Source organism: Saccoglossus kowalevskii, chromosome 5, assembly GCF_978046115.1.
Source record: "Saccoglossus kowalevskii chromosome 5, keSacKowa6.1, whole genome shotgun sequence".
In the NCBI taxonomy this organism is placed as follows: Eukaryota; Metazoa; Hemichordata; class Enteropneusta; family Harrimaniidae; genus Saccoglossus; species Saccoglossus kowalevskii.
The window spans coordinates 3,178,544-3,198,623 of NC_140645.1; the positions used below are offsets into that span (position 1 = coordinate 3,178,544).

Genomic DNA, 20,080 nt, shown 5'->3' on the forward strand with positions numbered 1-20,080 from the left:
GTTGCCACGCGCTGATTTGCGCATGCGTACGTTACCTCAAAAGTTGAGCTGGCAACTTTACAGATTTGGTACACCGACAAAGTAACACAGCCTGATATTTTATTATCAGAGCACACACACACACAATAAACAAAATCTGTATTAGCTAGGACTAACGTGAGGAGTGAATAGTTCTTTATTTGCTGGTGAAATGCTCAGATTCAACAACTCACACTCTAACGGAAAGAAATTAATATCTATGACTACGATAAAGTGTCACGTGGTACGAGTGTGAAATGTTCTCTGTCTGATATCAACAAAGTACTAGTACATGTATATGTCGGTTCACAGGTCTGCTAGTGCTCACTCCTGTCATTTTGGACTTTCCGTGACTTTTTTTCGCAGGATTTTCGATTTGTTTTGTCGGCACAGTTTCCCGGGCAAAGTTCATTGATCTTCATTGGACCAAACTACCTAACTGTTTAGGAATCCATGCTAACATGACATATAAAACTAAGCTTCAATCAAGTATGTATGAACTGTATGTGATTAATGTTTTAAATGAAGATACTCATACTTTGACTTCGTCAGATCTAGAGAAAGCGGAAATACTTAATACATATTTTAGTTCAGTTTTCACACAAGAACCTGAAGGGACATTGCCTCATTGTGAGAGGAAGAAAAATATTAATAATAATAAGTGTGTGGAGAAGAAGCTTGCAGCACTAAATGTATGCAAGTCACCTGGTCCAGATGAAATCCATCCTAGGAGCTTAGCCATGTACTATGTGTTCCCTTATCCATAATTTTTTAATGTATCATTAGAGAAAAGTAAAATTCCATATGACTGGACTTTGGCTCATATTTAACAACTATTTTACGATGAGTAATAAAAGGGTTGCTGGGAATTATCATACAATCAGTCTAACTATTGCAGTATGTGAAAGTACAAAACTCAATAACCTATTATCTGAAAAACAGTTTGGTTTTATTAGTGGTCGTTCCACTGTCCTACAATTATTGAAAGTATTGGACTCGGATGTTAGGTAGTTGATGTTCTTTATTGTGATTTTATGAAAGGATTTGATACGGTGCCTCAAGGCTGCTGCATAGGTTTGAGATTGCTGTGGAATATCTGATCCCGTATACTTTCCTGGATTCGATCTCTTATGACAAGTCATGGACAACTAGTGAAAAATAAGATGTGTGTCGGTATAACATTAAACTAAAAACAAGAACATGAAAATGTCTCTGTTTTGACATTTATCAAAAGCAGAAGCAATGAGACAAGAATAAATCAAACTAAATGACAACATTGATAAGATATAATGTTTATTTATTACGTTGTAATGAACAAAATTAGTTATTTTTAGAAAATTAAAAATATATAATAGCGAAATAGAACTTCCCATACGCATATTTTTATATTCAATATTTTTTTAAAAAACTATAAACTTTACATTATTAAACCCGGACATTATTTACCTGCCATAGACTTTATATGAACTTGCGTGAGAAAAACCGACGCTCGCGTACGGCATCGACTCGCTTAGCTATACGCAGTAAACGTTACCTCATGTGTTGGTTAAATACACGACATGGCACGAAAACAAGTATTCCCAGCTTAGTTGATTTTTGAGCGCATGGGCACGTGAGTTGAGTCGGCACCAATCAAAAGAGCGGCACCAATCAAAAGAGATATGTTCAAATCTTTATGGTTTACAGCAGGATGCGCTAGCTGGAGTCCTTTGATGTGCGGTAAATTCAGTACAGCTGGGCAAATATGATTGTTAATTGGATTGCAGATTTCAGGAACAATTAACGTAGATATTGATATATCAGGCCCCGTTGTTGTTTTTACCGATAGCGTTACGTAATTAAGCCTTTGCGGCGCGGATTTCTTATTGCCAAAGGTGGAGATTTGGACCGATGTTTGTCCCTGGTCTGGCGTAAGGTGTAAATGTTTGGCTAATTTCTCGGAGATAAACGATCTTGTAGCTCCTTCGTCAAATAGGATTGTTGCGTCGGCCGATGCTTTATCCGAGTAGACTTGAGTAATCGCCGTTTTGAGAAGTACGTTGCCGCTAGTTGATTGAAGGTCGGTTGACACAGAATTAGCGTGGATTTTCTGGCTCATGGTATTGCTTGAAGTGTCTGGTTTCGATAGTTTTGGCGATTGTTTGGACGCATGATGAATCGTAGTGTGGTGTTTGCTGTCGCATTTCCGACATTTAAAGACAGATTGACAAGAACGCGAAGAGTGTCCTTTGCTTAAACAATTAAAACATAGTCCTTTCTTTTTGATGATCTCGAAGCGTTGCATATGGTCGGTTACGTTCGTGCAATCGAAGGGACGATGTGAATTACTGCAGAAAACACAGTTTGGTTTGCGAGTTTTTATGTTGGTTAGAAGTGCTTTAGCAGAGAACTGTGTATTATGCATAGGCGATTCGTTGTAGGCGAAAAACGATACGGAATTGTTAGAGATTTCGCCAGCCTCCATTGCTTCGATCTCCTTACACACAGATTCACGTAGATTTTTAAATGACCAATCGTCGGTTCCATGGTCGCGAGTGATGATTCGACGGAAATTTCCTGGAAGTTTTTCTAGGATGATAGGTATGAGGAAATCTCCGTACGAGTCTTCGCTCTTCCCAAGTGCTTCTAAGCCTCTTCTGTAACTCTCCATGTTGTCGTAGAAAAACTTTAGTGAGGATAAGTCATTAGACGGTTTTGGCAATTCCCAAAGTGCTTTCATATATGCATTTCGTATTTTATGTTTCAGTCCGTAACGTTGTTTTAGTGATTCTAAGGCGTGTTTGTAGTTCTCGTTTGTCAGTTGTAATCCCTCGATTACTTTAGCCGCTTCTCCCTTTACATATGCTCGTAGGTATTGAAACTTATTTACCTCATCCAACATGTCGTCCTTGTCTATAGCCGCTTCAAACGTGTCAATACAACTTTGCCAAGAAAGAATATCACCTGAAAATTCTTCGAGATCTAGTTTAGGTAGATTTACAGTTCGTCTTCTGGACGCTGAGTTGTTACTTGTGAACGACGTGCTTGACATTTCAGATGATGTCTGTGTTGTTGGCGTTGTTGGTGTATCGCTGCGTCTCCATAGTTGGATGAAGTTCCTTATCTCCACGATTCTTTCTTTGATATCAATGACGTAGTTGTCTGCATCAAGAAATAGATTTTCGAACTCTGTTTCGTCGGCTCTCTTGAGAATTTATTCATCCAGTGCTCTGATCTGCTCCAATCTTGATGTAATATCTTCATGCGTTGCGATGAGAACGTCCTTTTCATGTTGCGTCAATGGGTCATCTTTGGACATGATGTCAGTGGCTTTTTGTAACTGTCTCGTCATTTGAGCACGGTGTCCTCTTCTACTTGCAGAATGTTTAACTCGTTCTGCCATGTTTCTATGCGTTGTAGAATTTCTTCCAAAGTACGTTGATCCTGGTCTCGGCACCAAATGTGCGCATGGGCACGTGAGTTGAATCGGTAGAAACCCGGAATAGAGAGATCGAGACGACAAGTTTACCGTGCGGTAACAATAACTCAACTGTTTATTCGCTTCACTAGATTACATGCAAGTTACAATGAAACAACAAACAAACTACTAATAGTAACACCGGGATGTGATTGGTTGAAATAACTGTGGGTGTGGCAACAGCAGTGGGTGTCTAATTAGGTCAGACTAACAGTCTCCACAATTCTCACTATACAACTTACAATTATTGAATGAACAAGAAGACGTGTAAGCAAACATATTACTAATCGAAAAAACGACTACCCTGCGAAGCGTCGCGTCGTCGAACGGCATCATGGGATACACCGACGCGCACTATTGTTGGAATTATGACGTAGTAGCATCTTTGCATACAAGTACAAGACCGTCCTGAACCGAGCAAAAACTGTTTTTTTAGTTGTCACTGGTCGGAAAACATCGACCATGGATGACAAGGGTAAAACATACAAAACGTTCAAGACGAGCTTTCAACTTGGAAGCGATAAAGGCAAACCATGCACTAGTTACTACACAGATTATATCGTGACTAAACGATATTTGACGGCTGGTCCAGATCCACCGTTTCCACCACCAGAGCCAGCAGAGGTAAGAATGCACGATTGAATATTTGTGAATGCATTTTCCCTCTCCTCCATGCATGCTCTCCACTCGCATTTGTAAACAAACTTAAGGAAATATTCAACTAATATTACTACCATACGGGGAATAATGAAAGGCGGTGGCTGTGTGATTGTGTACCAGTGATGCAAGTTGTTCATTTCATCCAAGTTGTATTGCGTTTAAAAACGCTTTATTTCGAATAATATATATATATTAATTGACAAGAGAAAACGTTAAATTATTACGAGTTTATGACTGACACAGATACATACAACGTATAATTGGTGCCATGGAGTATTAGTCAACAAAATCGCAGTGCCTATATCTGTCTTTTTTTATATTACAGGTGATTCCCAAGCAACACAACCCAATGGTGGAATGCACAACACATAAACGAGACTTTATTAACTATGGTAATGACACACTCTTAAACTTAGCGACGTCCAGACAAGACTCAATGAAAGCCGTGAAGTGTGCTCATACGCGTGACTCGGTGGTGATCGCCCGCAAAGACTATGATCCACGACACCGGCACGCTGCTACCATGACGACCAATAAATGGTACTTTCGGGATCGTGACGGCTTCAGACCAACTGAACAGGACACGTTGCAAGGCAATATATCTCCGCCGACTCACCACAGGTATCATAGACCGTCAACTATCATCAGACCTCGCCCTGGATTACGAATGAATTTACCGGCCCTCACGCGAGATCGTGTCTGGGACGTAATGAGGATGGTGAAGTCGCCGGAAAGAAGGAATGTAACAGAGTCCAAGAGCGCATATCGTTGGAGGGAATCCTCGACCAAACCACCTGCCGGTATTTTGAGATACAGTAAGGAGTTGAAGAAATGACGAAAATGTAATAGTTTATCAAACAGAAATTATCTCGAAATCTTGCAGTTCTAGATTTATTTAAATATTAATTTGAGTAGCATATACTAATACTAGTTGTACTGGAGTCATTATTTATAATGTATGTGTCATTACAAGAGATAAAGAGGAAGGGGACTCCTTCAAAACAAACTACCATGGACCTTGGTAGGTCCATGGTAGAACCAAAATAACGCGATGCAAAATCGTTCCTATCGTCCGTGCGCACGGTTTTGCTGCCGTTCAGAAATCCCTTACCACGTTGAAACGATTTGCTGAATATTTTACGTTGAAATTTCGTGACGATTTTTTATGCACCTTTTTCGATTTAGCCACGCCCTCTACCGACGAAGTGCTTCTGTTACTTATTGAAATTGGGATGTGTAGACACTGTTCATGTCAATAGAAATGAATTATTTTGTTACCCCGACTCAGATCGTAATCAACACTGAATGACGTAGTACCGAAATACTGGGGTATCATACACGCCTTATAATTTTCACTATTTTTTCGCTGCCCCTATACACAGTAACTCTGCTATATAGACTCTGTTTGGAGGGACTGTGCCTATATTTGCAGTAGTGTTGAGAATGTGCTAACAATCGTTCTAACCAGGCTTCAATACAGTTACAAGTTTCCTAACCATTTGGGAGTAAGCTAGGGTCACATGACGAACAAGTGTCAGCTAAAAAATCACATCGTCATTATTTAAATTTGGGGTCACAAGTTCCTATAAAATAAGGTAGTGTGGAGGAGTGTGAAAGTGGACGGTCGAGTCGACCGATAGGTCGATTAGTGAGACAAGTTTATTCGTCCCAAAGTCAATTCATCCCACAAGTCGATTCGTTGAACCGATATGCTATGTACATGTACTAGTATTTCTCCACAGCTATTTATTTCATTGCCATGATTGACAGACGACACGTGAACGTACAGCTAATAATTAGGCAAGATCAGTAAAACACCATCGAAAATAAAGTGAGAAGAATGTTCAAAAGTAATTAAAATGTAAGATATATGCGAGTACTGATCAGAAGTTAAAACTTGAGTAAACAACGCACAAAATGATTGGCAGTCGTGCTATATAAGTTGCGTTCACGCACAGCTCCTTAGCACGGGCTAAGAGGTCAAATTCTTTAGCCCGTGCTAAGCAAACGTGCTAACGCTTAGCACGGGCTAAGGAATGCTAAGTACGGGTTAAATCTGATCCGAATTTAAGATGCGGTCTAGACCCTTAGCACGGGCTAACGAAGTGTGCGCGAACGCTTAGCCCAGGGCTAAGCGCCCTCTGCAGCGACCTTTGGGTGTGAACATCATGCACGTGATTAAATATATCCAACTTTCTCATTCCCAAAATGGCAACCGAGCTCAGTGTACACGCTTCCATACTGATCGCGTCGCTGTAGTAGAGCGTACAGCAGCTCCAATCGTAGACAAAATAAATTTGGTTCGCTGTCAACGACAAGCATTAATAAAACTCTGTATTGTGTTACGCCGTTGTATACTGTTTCTGTGCATCCAAATAAGTTGGGTCCGTCTTCTCTCGCGTTCCTGTGCACGTCGCTTCAAAATTAGAACGAAACTTGTCAGCAGCAGAAATATAACCTCGCGCTTGTCATCCATTTTTCGTTCGTAAATAGCGGCTTACCAAAGGTCACCGACTAATGGCACCCCTTAGCCCGTGCTAACGACTGGCCCTCCCTGTGCGTGGACGCAATTGGGTCTAGCCGAAATGCAAATATGCTAGATAAGCCTAAATCAGCTTAAATCTTAGCCCGTACTTCGTGTAACGTGAACACAACTATAGACTCTGTTTGATGTCAACTCCCTGTACTCAAACATAAAAATTGACATCACGTTGCCCAAGATCATAATCCTGACGACCAAAAAAAAGTTGACTAATCGACTTGCGGGACGAATGAGAATTGGGACGGATTGACTGAATTTGCGACAGCAGCCCCAGAACTGATTCTCAGTCGTTCATTGTATCACACTTTGCAAAACCTATGTATGTTGACATTTATATTTATATTTAAAAGTGAAAAAATAAAATACATTATTTTACAATTACTTGGATATACATGTACATATAAACAGTTGGTATCTTATTGTACTTGGGGGGAGTGGGCTCAGGTAAGTCTCGCGATGTTTTCAACATGGCACCATAACTTCTCGGATCGACAACACGTAATTATGTCACATAGAGGGTAAGTTACTGTTATCAATTTAATGACGATGGTAAAAATATTGAATCAATAAAAGAATACGGAAGTGGGTGGATATCATTATCGTCGCCGGGGCGCCACTGTGCGATATGAGCGTGTTCATCAGTAGTAGTCTGTCATTGGCACGTAGCGATCTTCGACGTTGTTGTCCGTGTAGTAGTAGACTCCCGTATTATTCATTGTTTCTAAAAATAGATTCGTGTTTATTAACTGTGGTGATGAGAACAACAGTATTTGATGTGATCGTACTGGGAAGTCCATTATAGGCTTTTATCACTGTGTTAGTCACGTGACTCGACGTAGACCAAATATGTAAGATTTGTTTGGACCAGTCTTCTAGCGAGTTTTTGGTGGCATTGATGACACCTGTAAATAAACAACGATTAATTAATGAATTTGCTCGAGACAAAGACGATTACGTCACATAATAAGCACAAGTCTCGTGATTGCCGGTATCTCGCATATAACAAGATTCAAGTCATCGTCTTCAATGTGCATGGGCCACTGGTACATTTTACTACTCCAACAACATTTAATTTGAACAAAAATATATTTATATATCTGTGTTATGGTAAGTCTCTGTCACTAGTAGTCTGCTTTACGTGTTCATGTCCGATTATACCTACTTACTTACTAGAATTGATAATATAGATCAATTGACCGCGGTATACGATTATTGTCAGTACTATCACGGTTACTAAAACTTCTAATAACCGCGGTATGTGTACTATGTATACAATAGGCGATATCGTACGAATCCAAGACGTTTATAATACATATACATGCGTACGGATTCAGCATTTGTCTTTTATCGCTGTTGTGACTTTGTCGGAACCAATTTGTTTATTTTTGATTTTCTTATGTAATATACTATTTATCATAGCAAGACTCGCTGTGCTATTATCACCTGTTACCGCCAGGAATGATGGTTGTCCTGCTTTCACGTGACTGAATTACTAGTAATCTCAAAAATGTATGATCACTCACCATTCAACTTTTTGTTCAGCAATTTTTCTGCATCTTCTATGTCGAATTCTCCTTTGTATTTCATTGCCCTGGTAACAGACACGCCCAGTTTTGTGTTGAATATCTGACACGTATAGTCAGTAATAGAACCACCATATGGAAAGTACGCAACCTCCATCTCGGTTTTCAACAACTCAGCTCCATAACAGCGTTTCAACAATTCATAGCTATAATAACAAATAAAAAAAAATCACTAACTAAACTTATAACTGGTGTACATTACAATGATGTAACGTCTTAATTAGGTTCACTTTGTTCTGTAATGCATTCTGCATTCAGGTATCGCTTTCTACAATATGGTAACCACATATATGGGTAACTATAGCAACTCTCCTTTCACTGCAATTATATGCTTATGTTTTTATTCTAATTTTCCACTTTTTGACTGTGATACCCCCACACGAAGCAGGGAAAGATCCAGAAATTTATCTGGTTCTTTCTATGTAAAAATGAAAAAAAATACAAAATCTTTAAGGACGTAAGAAATTTACCCATATTTATCTGCCGTGTGAGATACGACACTAAAGACGAAGTTGTCAGCACCGAGAATTGTACCTGAGCCGGCATACTCTACTAAGCGCAATAAGTTTTGTGCAGTTCAAACATTTACGAAAACTATGATATCTATGAAAGTTGTCAAATGCACTGATGAAAGAGAATGTATGTTCGATGATTTACCTCAAAACTTCAGACTCGACGGAACTTCCACCAGCATTCGGACATTCTTTCATTCTTTGAGCCGCTGCCGAAAGTGACATATCACCAAATTTTCTGAACGGTTCGTACTCGCAGTGTACCACGTTGTGGTCGTTTCTATCGGCGATACATTTCCGGAATTTAAAGACGTCGTGCAACCTAACGGCGAAGTTTTCCCCCACGTAAATGTGACATGGGGAGGACGAACGTTGTCTGACAAACCCCTTATATCCCCCTTTAGAAAAAGCAGTCCCCACACTTCCCAGGCCGTGGGGGACGTGTCGTGTGCCACCCGATAAAATTCCTACGCCCGTGTTTGCGGTGCATGGCGTTCCCTCTACGTCGTGTTGTCATACTTGCCGTGATCGTCTACATGCGTTGTTTGGCTATAACCCTGGAATACTCTCACGTCACTCGTACTACTGTCATACTTGCTAGTCAGTGATTGCATAAGTCACTCGACAGGTTGCAAGTTATTTATGCAGCTAGTGAATGATCTAAATATAGCAAAAAAAGTGATACGTCATCACTAACCAATCAGCAGAAGACATTAAAAAAGACGTCATTGTACATAAATAGGTTGGTCATTGGTGGTTCGTTTCCCTCGCCCTACAGCCTGAGTGACGTCGGTGGCGTATTGACCTGATGTGTTTCATCTTATTGTCGGCAATAACAGTATAAAACCATCATTATAACCACCTGAGAGAAAACACAAAACTTAAATACCCTGCACAGACAAAAAACAAACAATACATTACATGTAACTATTAAAAAGAAAATATTTATCACAGAAATAAAACTTACTGTGTTTATCTAGTTACTAGTATGTGTATTATATTATGACAATTGCATATTGTTATAAAGTTGTTTAGTTTTGCTTTATTCCCTCTTCTTTCACAATCTAGGATAGGGAGGGGGTAATTGTAGTTTTCTTCTACCTAATTTGCTTTCCAACTTGAAATTATGGCCGCCGTTTTCTGGAGAAAGACTGAATCTCTAGTGCGTCTATTTTTTCTAAAAGTACATTGTCGCTCAGTTCATTAATTGAATCGCTTGTTGATTAGATAATGATGACTATCTCCTAAATATTAATTACAACTCACGATGAGAACACAATATGATTTCTAGATTGACCAATACAATGTGTACTTATAAAACGTCTTATAACAATGTTGTGGATGAAAAGTGTTACATATTGTGTGAGGCGATGTAACGTGACTACTTAAACTGAAAGAGTAAAACACGTAGGAAGTCTTAGCTATTCGGTCGTTTTGGCGAATCCGATGCTACGGAGAAGGAAAACAACTACCTCGCCCTAAGCGTGAATCCGATGCTACGGAGAAGGAAAACAACCTCGCCCTAAGCGTGAATCCGATGCTGTAGCATTTCTTTGATTTATTTGCCACATTTGGCAATAATAAAGAATGTGATGTGCGAAAAATAATGAACATTTTTATTTTCGATTCCGATGCCAATACGATACCAATCCGTTTCCGATGCCGACTTTACACTGCTGAAGCAGCCGATCTGACATGTACATGTGTAAACCCCCTAATCTGAATGATGGAGCAGATTTGACGAGATACACCGTGACTGACTAGGAACTTTTGGAAACCGTAGAATTGACAATGGACTTTGATCGCATTTTGAAGAATATTGGTGAATTCGGGAGACAGCAGAAGCAGCAATTTGTTGTTGTGTCCACAATATGTTCGTTCTGGGGGCCACCACATATGCTATGTCTGGCGTTCGCCGGTATCACTCCCGACTTCCATTGTCGAGGTCAAGGCAACATTGCCGACGATGACGTGTGTGCAAGAGACTGTCAACGTTATATTTATAACAAAGAAATCACATCCATAGCAACAGAAGTGAGTATAATTTGACACGTGAGCATCGTTCCTCGAGGTCATGACTGCCACGGTGGCGTGGACGACTGACCTCAGATCGGAAATCCCGGAAGTGAAATATGTACAACTGACACTATCCCTGGGTTGGGGTTACCGGTACATGGTGGGTTGTGTTGGGGTTATATGGTGGGTTGGATTGGGTTGGGTTGGGGTTAGGGTAGTATTTGTGCAAATGCAATACTGGTGATGGTGGTTGCCGTAGTGTTGGTGCTCTGAGTTCCCTTGGGTGACTTTCTTCCACATGTTAATTTCTGTTCACATTTGGACTTGACATCACCTCAACACAAGATTCCGATGAAAACGATCAATTTTACACTCACAGACCTGTGTACACAGACCTACCATATATTATGTCTGCACTACTATGCTGCTTTCCATTAAAAATAATGCAACTTTATAGGGGAAGTCTAGGATAACAATATATAAAAGTGATCAACATAAAAGTGATCAACATTTTTTAAATTCATTTTTTATTTTTTTGACGCATCGAGCCACTGGTGGCACTGTATACAATCAAGAGGAATGCTGTTTTACAGTTTTCTATTGACCACAATAGTCAGAGTGGCTCAAGACCAAATATACATGATTCCATCGTTTCGTACTAAATGCTTTCTATTAATAATTTCACTTTCAAATAATATTCATGAGATATGTCTATGTCATAACCTTGTTAAAGGTTATTAGCATATTGTGTACTAACTCTGTTTCTCGTTTCCGCATGCAACTATGCGCCTCAGACGTTTTTCCTTCTAAAGCATTCCAAAATGCGCTTGTACTCACACTTGTCGCAAATTTCTTCCATTTTAGTTGAGTATTCAAAAAAATTTTTTTTTTTTAAATTTTCATGAAAGGAGAAATTGCCTTTTTTGAAATTTCCATGAAACGAGAAACAGAGAATTTTGTTTTTCCTGGCCTTAGGGCTGTTTTTCCGTATTCCACAAGACATGCGTCATCACAGTGAGGTCAATTGAAATTTACTTTACATGCATCATCACGTTCAGCATCGTCAATGAGGTTTCACCACATTGATGGTGCTGAAGTTTGTGGTTATATTTGAGGCCCACACATAAGCGATGCTACCAATACATACACCAGCTAACAAGCCACACCAACCCAGTGACAGCTGAGGATTTGTACACACTCCCACCATATCATACGCTGTAATATGCAATTACAATTCTGGTTTCTCAAAACCATACAGTGTATCTAGTCCACCATCTTGATTCTCCAGCAAAGGGTTATGGGTAAAATATGACTTGGCCATTGCTGTAGAAAATTGAGAAATGAATTTATCTGTAAATTCTAAAGTAGGATGTCAAATTTGTTGCAGGTTTAGAACATGGTACAGTGAAAGGCGTAAAGCAGTGGATGCTATAAATGTTTTATAATTATAAATTTTTATAAATCAAAATGACTGGTAAAATTCAAATTGACCAATCCAGAAATGATATGAAATCTAATTAATATTAATTAGTTAGTTCAACATCATTCAATCAGCAATCATTTCAATTACACCTTGAACTTATTGAGCATAATTTAAGTTGTAGCAAAAAAATAAAAATATTTCATAAATTATTTTTCAAAACACAAACTGTTTTGTATAAAATGTTGTCATCTACAATGAACTTTCTGGCAATAACTTTGCAACATTTTAATTCCCATTATACCACTATTAATATTATATTATTGTGTAATTATCATGCACAAGCAAATATACACACTAACAATTTGAACTAATTCTCATCATTATGTCCCAGATTATGAATGAAATCATGTGGTAGTAGTGATGTCATATTTTACCCATAGTTACTTAGTAAAATATCAAAACGATGGACTACTTGTAAAAAGTTGAATATGTATAGAACGTACAGTGATTATAGAAAAACTAAATTGTATTCCTCTATGTTTTCAGAGCTCTTTCCCCTGGAGTTGTCAGCTTTCTACATCACTTGTTATTTTAACTTGAAATCATATATCTCTTTCAGTGGGACTTGGTTTGTAGTGAAAGTTATAAAGTTGGTTTGGCGCAATCCATGTACATGTTAGGTGTACTGTGTGGTAGTTATGTATTTAGTTTTATATCAGATACGTATGGAAGAAGGAAAGCATTCTACCTCAGTACTTGTTTTCTGACGTTGTTTGCTTTATCAAGTGCATTGGCTACATCATATCAAATGTTTGTTGCATTAAGGTAAGATTTAAATAAAGTAATAATTTGTACAGATTCTTACATGTACCCAGATGAACACAATCATGATTGACCATAAACTACCATGATTGACCATAAACTACCATGATTGACCATAAACTACCATGATTGACCATAAACTACCATGATTGACCATAAACTACCATGATTGACCATAAACTACCATGATTGACCATAAACTACCATGATTGACCATAAACTACCATGATTGACCATAAACTACCATGATTGACCATAAACTACCATGATTGACCATAAACTACCATGATTGACCATAAACTACCATGATTGACCATAAACTACCATGATTGACCATAAACTACCATGATTGACCATAAACTACCATGATTGACCATAAACTACCATGATTGACCATAAACTACCATGGTTTACCATAAACTACCATGATTGACAATCAACTACCATGGTTTACCATGTTTGACCATCAACTACCATGGTTTACCATGTTTGACCATCAACTACCATGGTTTACCATGTTTGACCATCAACTACCATGATTGACCATCAACTACCATGGTTTACCATAAACTACCATGATTGACAATCAACTACCATGGTTTACCATGTTTGACCATCAACTACCATGGTTTACCATGTTTGACTATCAACTACCATGATTGACCATCAACTACCATGGTTTACCATGTTTGACCATCAACTACCATGGTTTACCATGTTTGACCATCAACTACCATGTTTGACCATCAACTACCATGGTTTACCATGTTTGACCATCAACTACAATGGTTTACCATGTTTGACCATCCACTACCATGATTGACCATCAACTACGATGGTTTACCATGTTTGACCATCAACTACCATGATTGACCATCAACTACCATGGTTTACCATGATTGACCATCAACTACCATGATTGACCATCAACTACCATGGTTTACCATGATTGACAATCAACTACCATGGTTTACCATGTTTGACCACCAACTACCATGATTGACCATCAACTACCAAGGTTTACCATGTTTGACCATCAACTACCATGATTGACCATCAACTACCATGGTTTACCATGATTGACCATCAATTACCATGGTTTACCATGATTGACAATCAACTACCATGGTTTACCATGTTTGACCATCAACTACCATGATTGACCATCAACTACCATGATCAACCATCAACTACCATGATTGACCATCAACTACCATGGTTTACCATGATTGACCATCAACTACCGTGATTGACCATCAACTACCATGGTTGATTGCATTTTGTTAATTGAGACCTGACCATGATAGTTGATGGTCAGTGAAAATGGTTGAAATCATTTAGTTAAATGGGACTTGAGCATACTCAGTGACAAAGTCGTTAATGGTCAATGGTCAACCAGATCTTTTTTAATATGATTTGCCTATGTTCAGTGACTGTGGTAGTTAATGGTCTTTGGTCAGTCGTATTATTCCACTAGTTCATTTGACTAGCATTATAATTTATTTGATGGTAATTCCCTCAATTTGTTTTGCTTCAGACATAACACATGTATTTGTATCTCCATTTCAATTACACTTTTGATCTTATTGAGGATATTTTAAGTTGTAGTGAAAACAATTATAAATATTATAAATATTTCATAATTCATTTATTTTTCAAAACACAAACTGTTTTGTATAAAATGTTGTCATCTACAATGTTTCAATATGAGGTGATACTGACTAACATAAATTTGCTGTGATACAACTCGTTTGTGCAAATCACTGGCACAGACAATCAGACCTTGAACATTATCTTGTTATAGTTTTTTGTAATTTTGTATTTTATTTTATAAACAAAATAAATGAAAAAGACAAATCTGGATTCACAACATTTTCATTCATGTCTCAAGTCAAGTGCCTATAGTCACATACAATTTTAATTTTTTCTCAAAGACTCAAGAAATTACTCACTCAACTTTATTTGGAGGATTCCATTTTTACTCAGTCTTGTCAGAGGAAACACTGGTCCCTATCATGTTGTGATATTTGATGAAGAAATTGTTTGGAATATAACTTTGTGTCTCATTTCTGAGCCAAAGATATATATATATATATTTTAAAATGTAAATTAGGCTTGACCCTGGCAACCATCAACTACTATAGTTGACCACAGTTTAGAAAAGATATTTTAACTGTCAGTTTGTGGCTTTGACCATGCTAAGGACCATTTCATTTGATGGTTGACCATCAAATATCTTGGTGTCCATGGTCAAAATTGGCAAACCATGGTCATTATGTTGCCTGTGTAATTCTGTATCCCGGAAAAACCTAATAAAGTCATATTGTTTTTATTACAGGTTTTTTACAGCAATGTGCAATGGTGGCGTTGGATTAACAGGTTTTATCTTGGCCACTGAAACTATTGGACCAAAGTATAGAGCATTGGCTGGAACTTTGGTCCAAGTACAGTTTGCATTAGGCATTGTGGTGAGAGAAATTTATTCTGGGTCATCCTAGCGAGGGTCACTCTGGGTCACTCCTGCAGGCTTTATTCTGGGTCATCCTAATGAGGGTCACTCTGGGTCACTCCTGCAGGCTTTATTCTGGGTCATCCTAATGAGGGTCACTCTGGGTCTCTCCTGCAGGCTTTATTCTGGGTCATCCTAATGAGGGTGACTGTAAATCATATTACCTGTATTATGAAGTTAATGTATTTATACAATGATTGTATCTATCTGTACATTAATACCTCTGACATGCCTGGGCTGATTTTGTTGATACACATACATAATTCACTTGGAATACACATTTTTTTGTAAAGATTGGTTTCAAGATGGCCACATGAATCCGTGATACCTGGCGGCCATTCATTATATAAAATACATGGCACATAAAGTAAACATGATTATGACAAAAAATCATTTCTCAATATTGAAAACGACAACGGAAATTGAATGTTACCCATATTTTCAAATGCGCATTTGTCGAATTGAAATACAAAATATGCTATAGAAAATTACATTAGCTGTGTGGGGGGGACAATTTGATACTGAATAAGTATCTGGGACTCGTCGTTAAACTTGGTCCCCACGCTAGGTTCGAAATATTTAACTTGGGGTTTCACCTGGAATACTGCCGCAATGGACAGTTCGCGGGTTGACAGAATCATGATCACAGCGATAACACTGAACTCGAACAACTTTATTATCGCATAATTCTCGAAGGAACCAAACACTAACACAATGTAACACAATGTCCAGTAGCAAGTACAAAACTATGTAGGTTTACAATGTAAAGTTCCACGACAAAACTTACAGCAGACGGCACACTGGTAAACAATAACACAACTCTCGAATTCTACTTTTTTTGAATGGGGGGGTCCCCTATTGAGAGTAAAAGCCCGCGAAGAGTCCTGATTGGTCAAACAGCGATCACTCTTACATCATGAATAAATGGAACAGTAAAACGATATAATCGATGTACTATGTAAAAATACAATAAATGATAACGATATAAATGATATATTATTGATTGCAAATATTCTCAATGTATTATCGATAGTCTCAACGACAAGCTGCGGTACATAATACGACCATTTAATATTTAATTAGGAACGTTCCAATAAACATATCACAATATGTGATGAATTCAACATTGGCGAGTGTATAGCGCACAAATCTAAATTGATGTATTGAAATCAAAATTTAAATATTCAATGCGTCTTGGTAGGACCCGACCTAGTTTTGACGTAAACATCGTGAGGCGAGGGATCAACCAACAATATTTCAAAATGGGTATTGGAGTAGAGGGCGTGTCACTTTGTCAGTTTATTGCTAGTAAATGCTTCATCTTAAAATTTATTTTGTGGACGTAATGCGGAGTAATTCTTCTGAATACAGCGGTACTCTGTTTACATGTTTTTTCTTTTCAGTTTGATCTTGATACGACTTTCAATACAATGTAGATTGTTCAATCCCTATGCCGACAAAATTTGTAACCATAAGACTGTTTTATTTGTTATTTTGTGACATTGTAGCAACAAAAGACACCATATAAAACCAGTGTAACGAGTACAGTGCGTATCACTGTATTACGTGCTAACTTGCCGCTGCCTTTCCTAATCATGGCGTTAAATTCTGCGTTGAAATTGGATAGCAACTATATAAACCAGTCATTCATTAAAACATTCAGTCTACCAGCTCTAACCGGTAGTTCTAATTCCAGTATTTCTTCCTGCACCCTGATATTAACCAACATACTGCACGCACCAATCCCAACATGACTATTACGGGCGAGCTTCGTACTGTTCTATGCACTGTTTCGTCGTGTGTCAGTGCAAGTCATGTCGACATATTTCAACTACCAGCTAATAGAAAACGCCGTAATATTAGAGGAGTGGCTTAAATGACATTCCACTAGCTGTTCACCCAATGTTTAACCAGCAATTAGAGTTTTTCAGTTTTCAGCTGGTTTGGGTCTCTATCCGGTTCCCCCGCCGAAAATGTTTCCATGTCAAAGGGCCGGATATGGCAATGCTACCATGTATCAAATGCCGCAGCTTGGGTTTTTTTATAACAGGTCAAGACCCAGATGAAATAATGAAATTTGACTCCAATAATCCAATTTTCAATTTGCAGAATAAATCAAGAAAACTACACAAATTGACTCCATTTAGGAATTCCTAACGGTTAGTCCGAACGCACGACACCGTTGGAGGCGTGGCCTGTTCAGAATTTATCAACAACCAATCACAAGGCTGGTTACGAACTAGTTGAGCAAGGCTAACCGAGTCGTGACCTCGATGAGTAAATTTGTGTAGTTTTCTTGATTTATTCTGCAGATATCGGTAAAATGTAGGTAGGGCTTTGGCGAAATTTGAAGAAGCAACTAATATTCTTCAACCTGGTATTTTTTTTATATTTTATTTTTCATTTTTTTCATCTGTTTTTTCGAGTTTAAAAAATGTGAGCTGGCTGGAGCCTTCATCCCTTGTCTATTTCTTACACTAGATACCAGCCGATAAATCAACAAAAAAGTGTTAATAAAGTTTGTCCATTATTCATGTTTTATTTATGGTAATTGCACAGCAATTGGCAACAGCAAAAATTGAATTTAGTGAATTTGCGTAAGGACATCAGGTGACCGTCTAATGCAGTTGTTTTGTGATCTCATTAAAACTGGTGACCATATTGTTTTGTGATCTCATTAAAACTGGTGACCATATTGTTTTGTGATCTCATTAAATCTGTGACCATAATGTTTTGTGATCTCATTAAAACTGGTGACCATATTGTTTTGTGATCTCATTAAAACTGGTGACCATATTGTTTTGTGATCTCATTAAAACTGGTGACCATATTGTTTTGTGATCTCATTAAAACTGGTGACCATGTTGTTTTGTGATCTCATTAAAACTGGTGACCATATTGTTTTGTGATCTCATTAAATATGGCTAACTGGTGACCACTTTAGTTATATATATATCCTTACATTCAAATGCTTAAAGAATCATGATTTATTATTATATTTGTGGCAATCTCTGTTGTCATTGTCTCAAATTATTGACAGGGAATGAGTTATTGATTGATAAGGATTTATTTTATTTATAAATGTACATATATCTATTATACAATATATCAATATTAATATTTGTTTTGTAAAGTAATACAAGTCTTCGTAATTCTAGGTGTATGGTATATTGGCGTATTTTGTGAGAGATTGGAGATATTTAATAGGATTATCAACGGCACCTGGATTAGTGTTTTTAATGTCATATTGGTAAGTCGAAACGATAAAATATGGACAATTGATTTATTGAACAAATATGCTGTCAATATTTTCTGAATCTACATTCAGCCCTCTTTATTGTCTACAATTTTTTATATCATTTTCCATATTGAGTCTAAGTCACCCTGTCACACGCAACGTAATATTACCGTAATTGGTATAGTACAGGTGTGATGGTTCAAATACCAAAATGGCAACAGTAACATAAAGACTTCCCTGGCGGCGATGATAACATACGAACATGAAGCCAACAGATGAGGTTTCAACTGGTACTGGTATTATTATACTCTGCAAACATCAAGTACAATAACGCGGTAAAACTCCACTACTCCAATAACTAGATACTTAAACTCCAACACAATTCAACGAGATCTCCGATCTGAACTCAGTGCTGAACAACTCCCCTATATATACCCACACTGTCTATAAATAGACCATTACATCAGCATACATAATGAGTCTGGAACTTACTACCAATTTCTAGAATGTTCCATTACATTCTATTGCCTCCTACAGTGTTCTATTACCTATTCAACCAGTTTCTAAAAAAAATCTAGAATATTCCACCCAGACACAGCACGGTTCTAGAACATTCTCAGCGACACGAAAGTGGTAAACAAGTCGTATGTGACATGCCTCCCCTCTCAAGAATATTATAACATATAATATTACATGACTAGCAACGACGTCAATAATACGAATATGATAACAATTTCAAATAAAACAACAATACAATATATCAAATCGAACTGAATAAAGCTCTGAGTACAAAAATTCGAAATCACATACAGTAGAATATAATAAAATATGAAATACAGTCATAAACGAATAACATTCTACTATACTGTTCAAAAGTTCCTCAGTCTATCAATCTACTCAGGTAGTCCGCTACCACATTGTCCCGTCCAGGAATATCCTCAACACGATAATTATATCCTTGCAGAGTCATCGCCCACCTCATCACTCGGTCATTTGCAAACTTGGCTTTATCCAGGGTCAACATCAGTAACGCGGGATGGACATTGTGCTGCTCGATGACCAACACCCTGACATACAAAACACCCGATACTACTGCCCTGTCCCACATCAGTATTACTAATGGCAGTCTCATTATCATTACGCCTCACCTGGTTCTTCATGGATAACTGTCGATCATGTGCCACTAGGTACTGCTTTGCTATTACCGCCAACTCATCTAAATCTTTGGGTGCTCTTTCTTTAAGATGAACTGCAAGATCTTTTGTACAGACACCAATAAACTGCTCCTTCACCATCAAGT

The 20,080-nt window shown here is 37.9% G+C and overlaps 3 protein-coding genes across 3 annotated transcripts in view; 1 reads left to right on the forward strand and 2 right to left on the reverse strand.

The window, feature by feature from the left end:
- Positions 1-1,603: 1,603 nt before the first annotated feature.
- On the reverse strand, positions 1,604-3,049 carry LOC146742813 (uncharacterized). Its single transcript, XM_085499474.1, has one exon. It carries the CDS (start codon positions 3,047-3,049, stop codon positions 1,604-1,606), a length of 1,446 nt encoding a protein of 481 aa, XP_085355600.1.
- A 3,948-nt stretch (positions 3,050-6,997) lies between these two features.
- Positions 6,998-9,120, reverse strand: LOC100369435 (AAC-rich mRNA AAC4 protein-like). The gene is made up of 3 exons (XM_006824167.3): positions 8,918-9,120; positions 8,201-8,406; positions 6,998-7,579 (listed from the first exon to the last, which is right to left on the reverse strand). Exons 1-3 carry the CDS (start codon positions 8,995-8,997, stop codon positions 7,386-7,388), a joined length of 480 nt encoding a protein of 159 aa, XP_006824230.2. The 5' UTR covers positions 8,998-9,120; the 3' UTR covers positions 6,998-7,385.
- A 1,342-nt stretch (positions 9,121-10,462) lies between these two features.
- LOC100369586 (solute carrier family 22 member 15-like) overlaps positions 10,463-20,080 on the forward strand; it is a 31,067-nt gene continuing 21,449 nt past the window's right edge. Inside the window, exons 1-4 of the mRNA XM_085499499.1 lie at positions 10,463-10,806; positions 12,831-13,036; positions 15,372-15,501; positions 18,701-18,792. Of these exons, the coding sequence (XP_085355625.1) occupies positions 10,564-10,806; positions 12,831-13,036; positions 15,372-15,501; positions 18,701-18,792 (671 nt within the window). The 5' untranslated portion in view covers positions 10,463-10,563. The remainder of the gene's footprint in view (positions 10,807-12,830; positions 13,037-15,371; positions 15,502-18,700; positions 18,793-20,080) is intronic.

Excerpts from the sequence above, each read along its gene's own strand:
- LOC146742813 (XM_085499474.1), bottom strand. The coding sequence starts at position 3,049 with ATGTCAAGCACGTCGTTCACAAGTAACAACTCAGCGTCCAGAAGACGA.
- LOC100369435 (XM_006824167.3), bottom strand. The coding sequence starts at position 8,997 with ATGTCACTTTCGGCAGCGGCTCAAAGAATGAAAGAATGTCCGAATGCT. Across the intron at positions 8,407-8,917 it reads GTCGAGTCTGAAGTTTTGAG|CTATGAATTGTTGAAACGCT; the intron begins GTAAATCATCGA and ends TTGTTATTATAG. Across the intron at positions 7,580-8,200 it reads GCTGAACAAAAAGTTGAATG|GTGTCATCAATGCCACCAAA; the intron begins GTGAGTGATCAT and ends GTTTATTTACAG.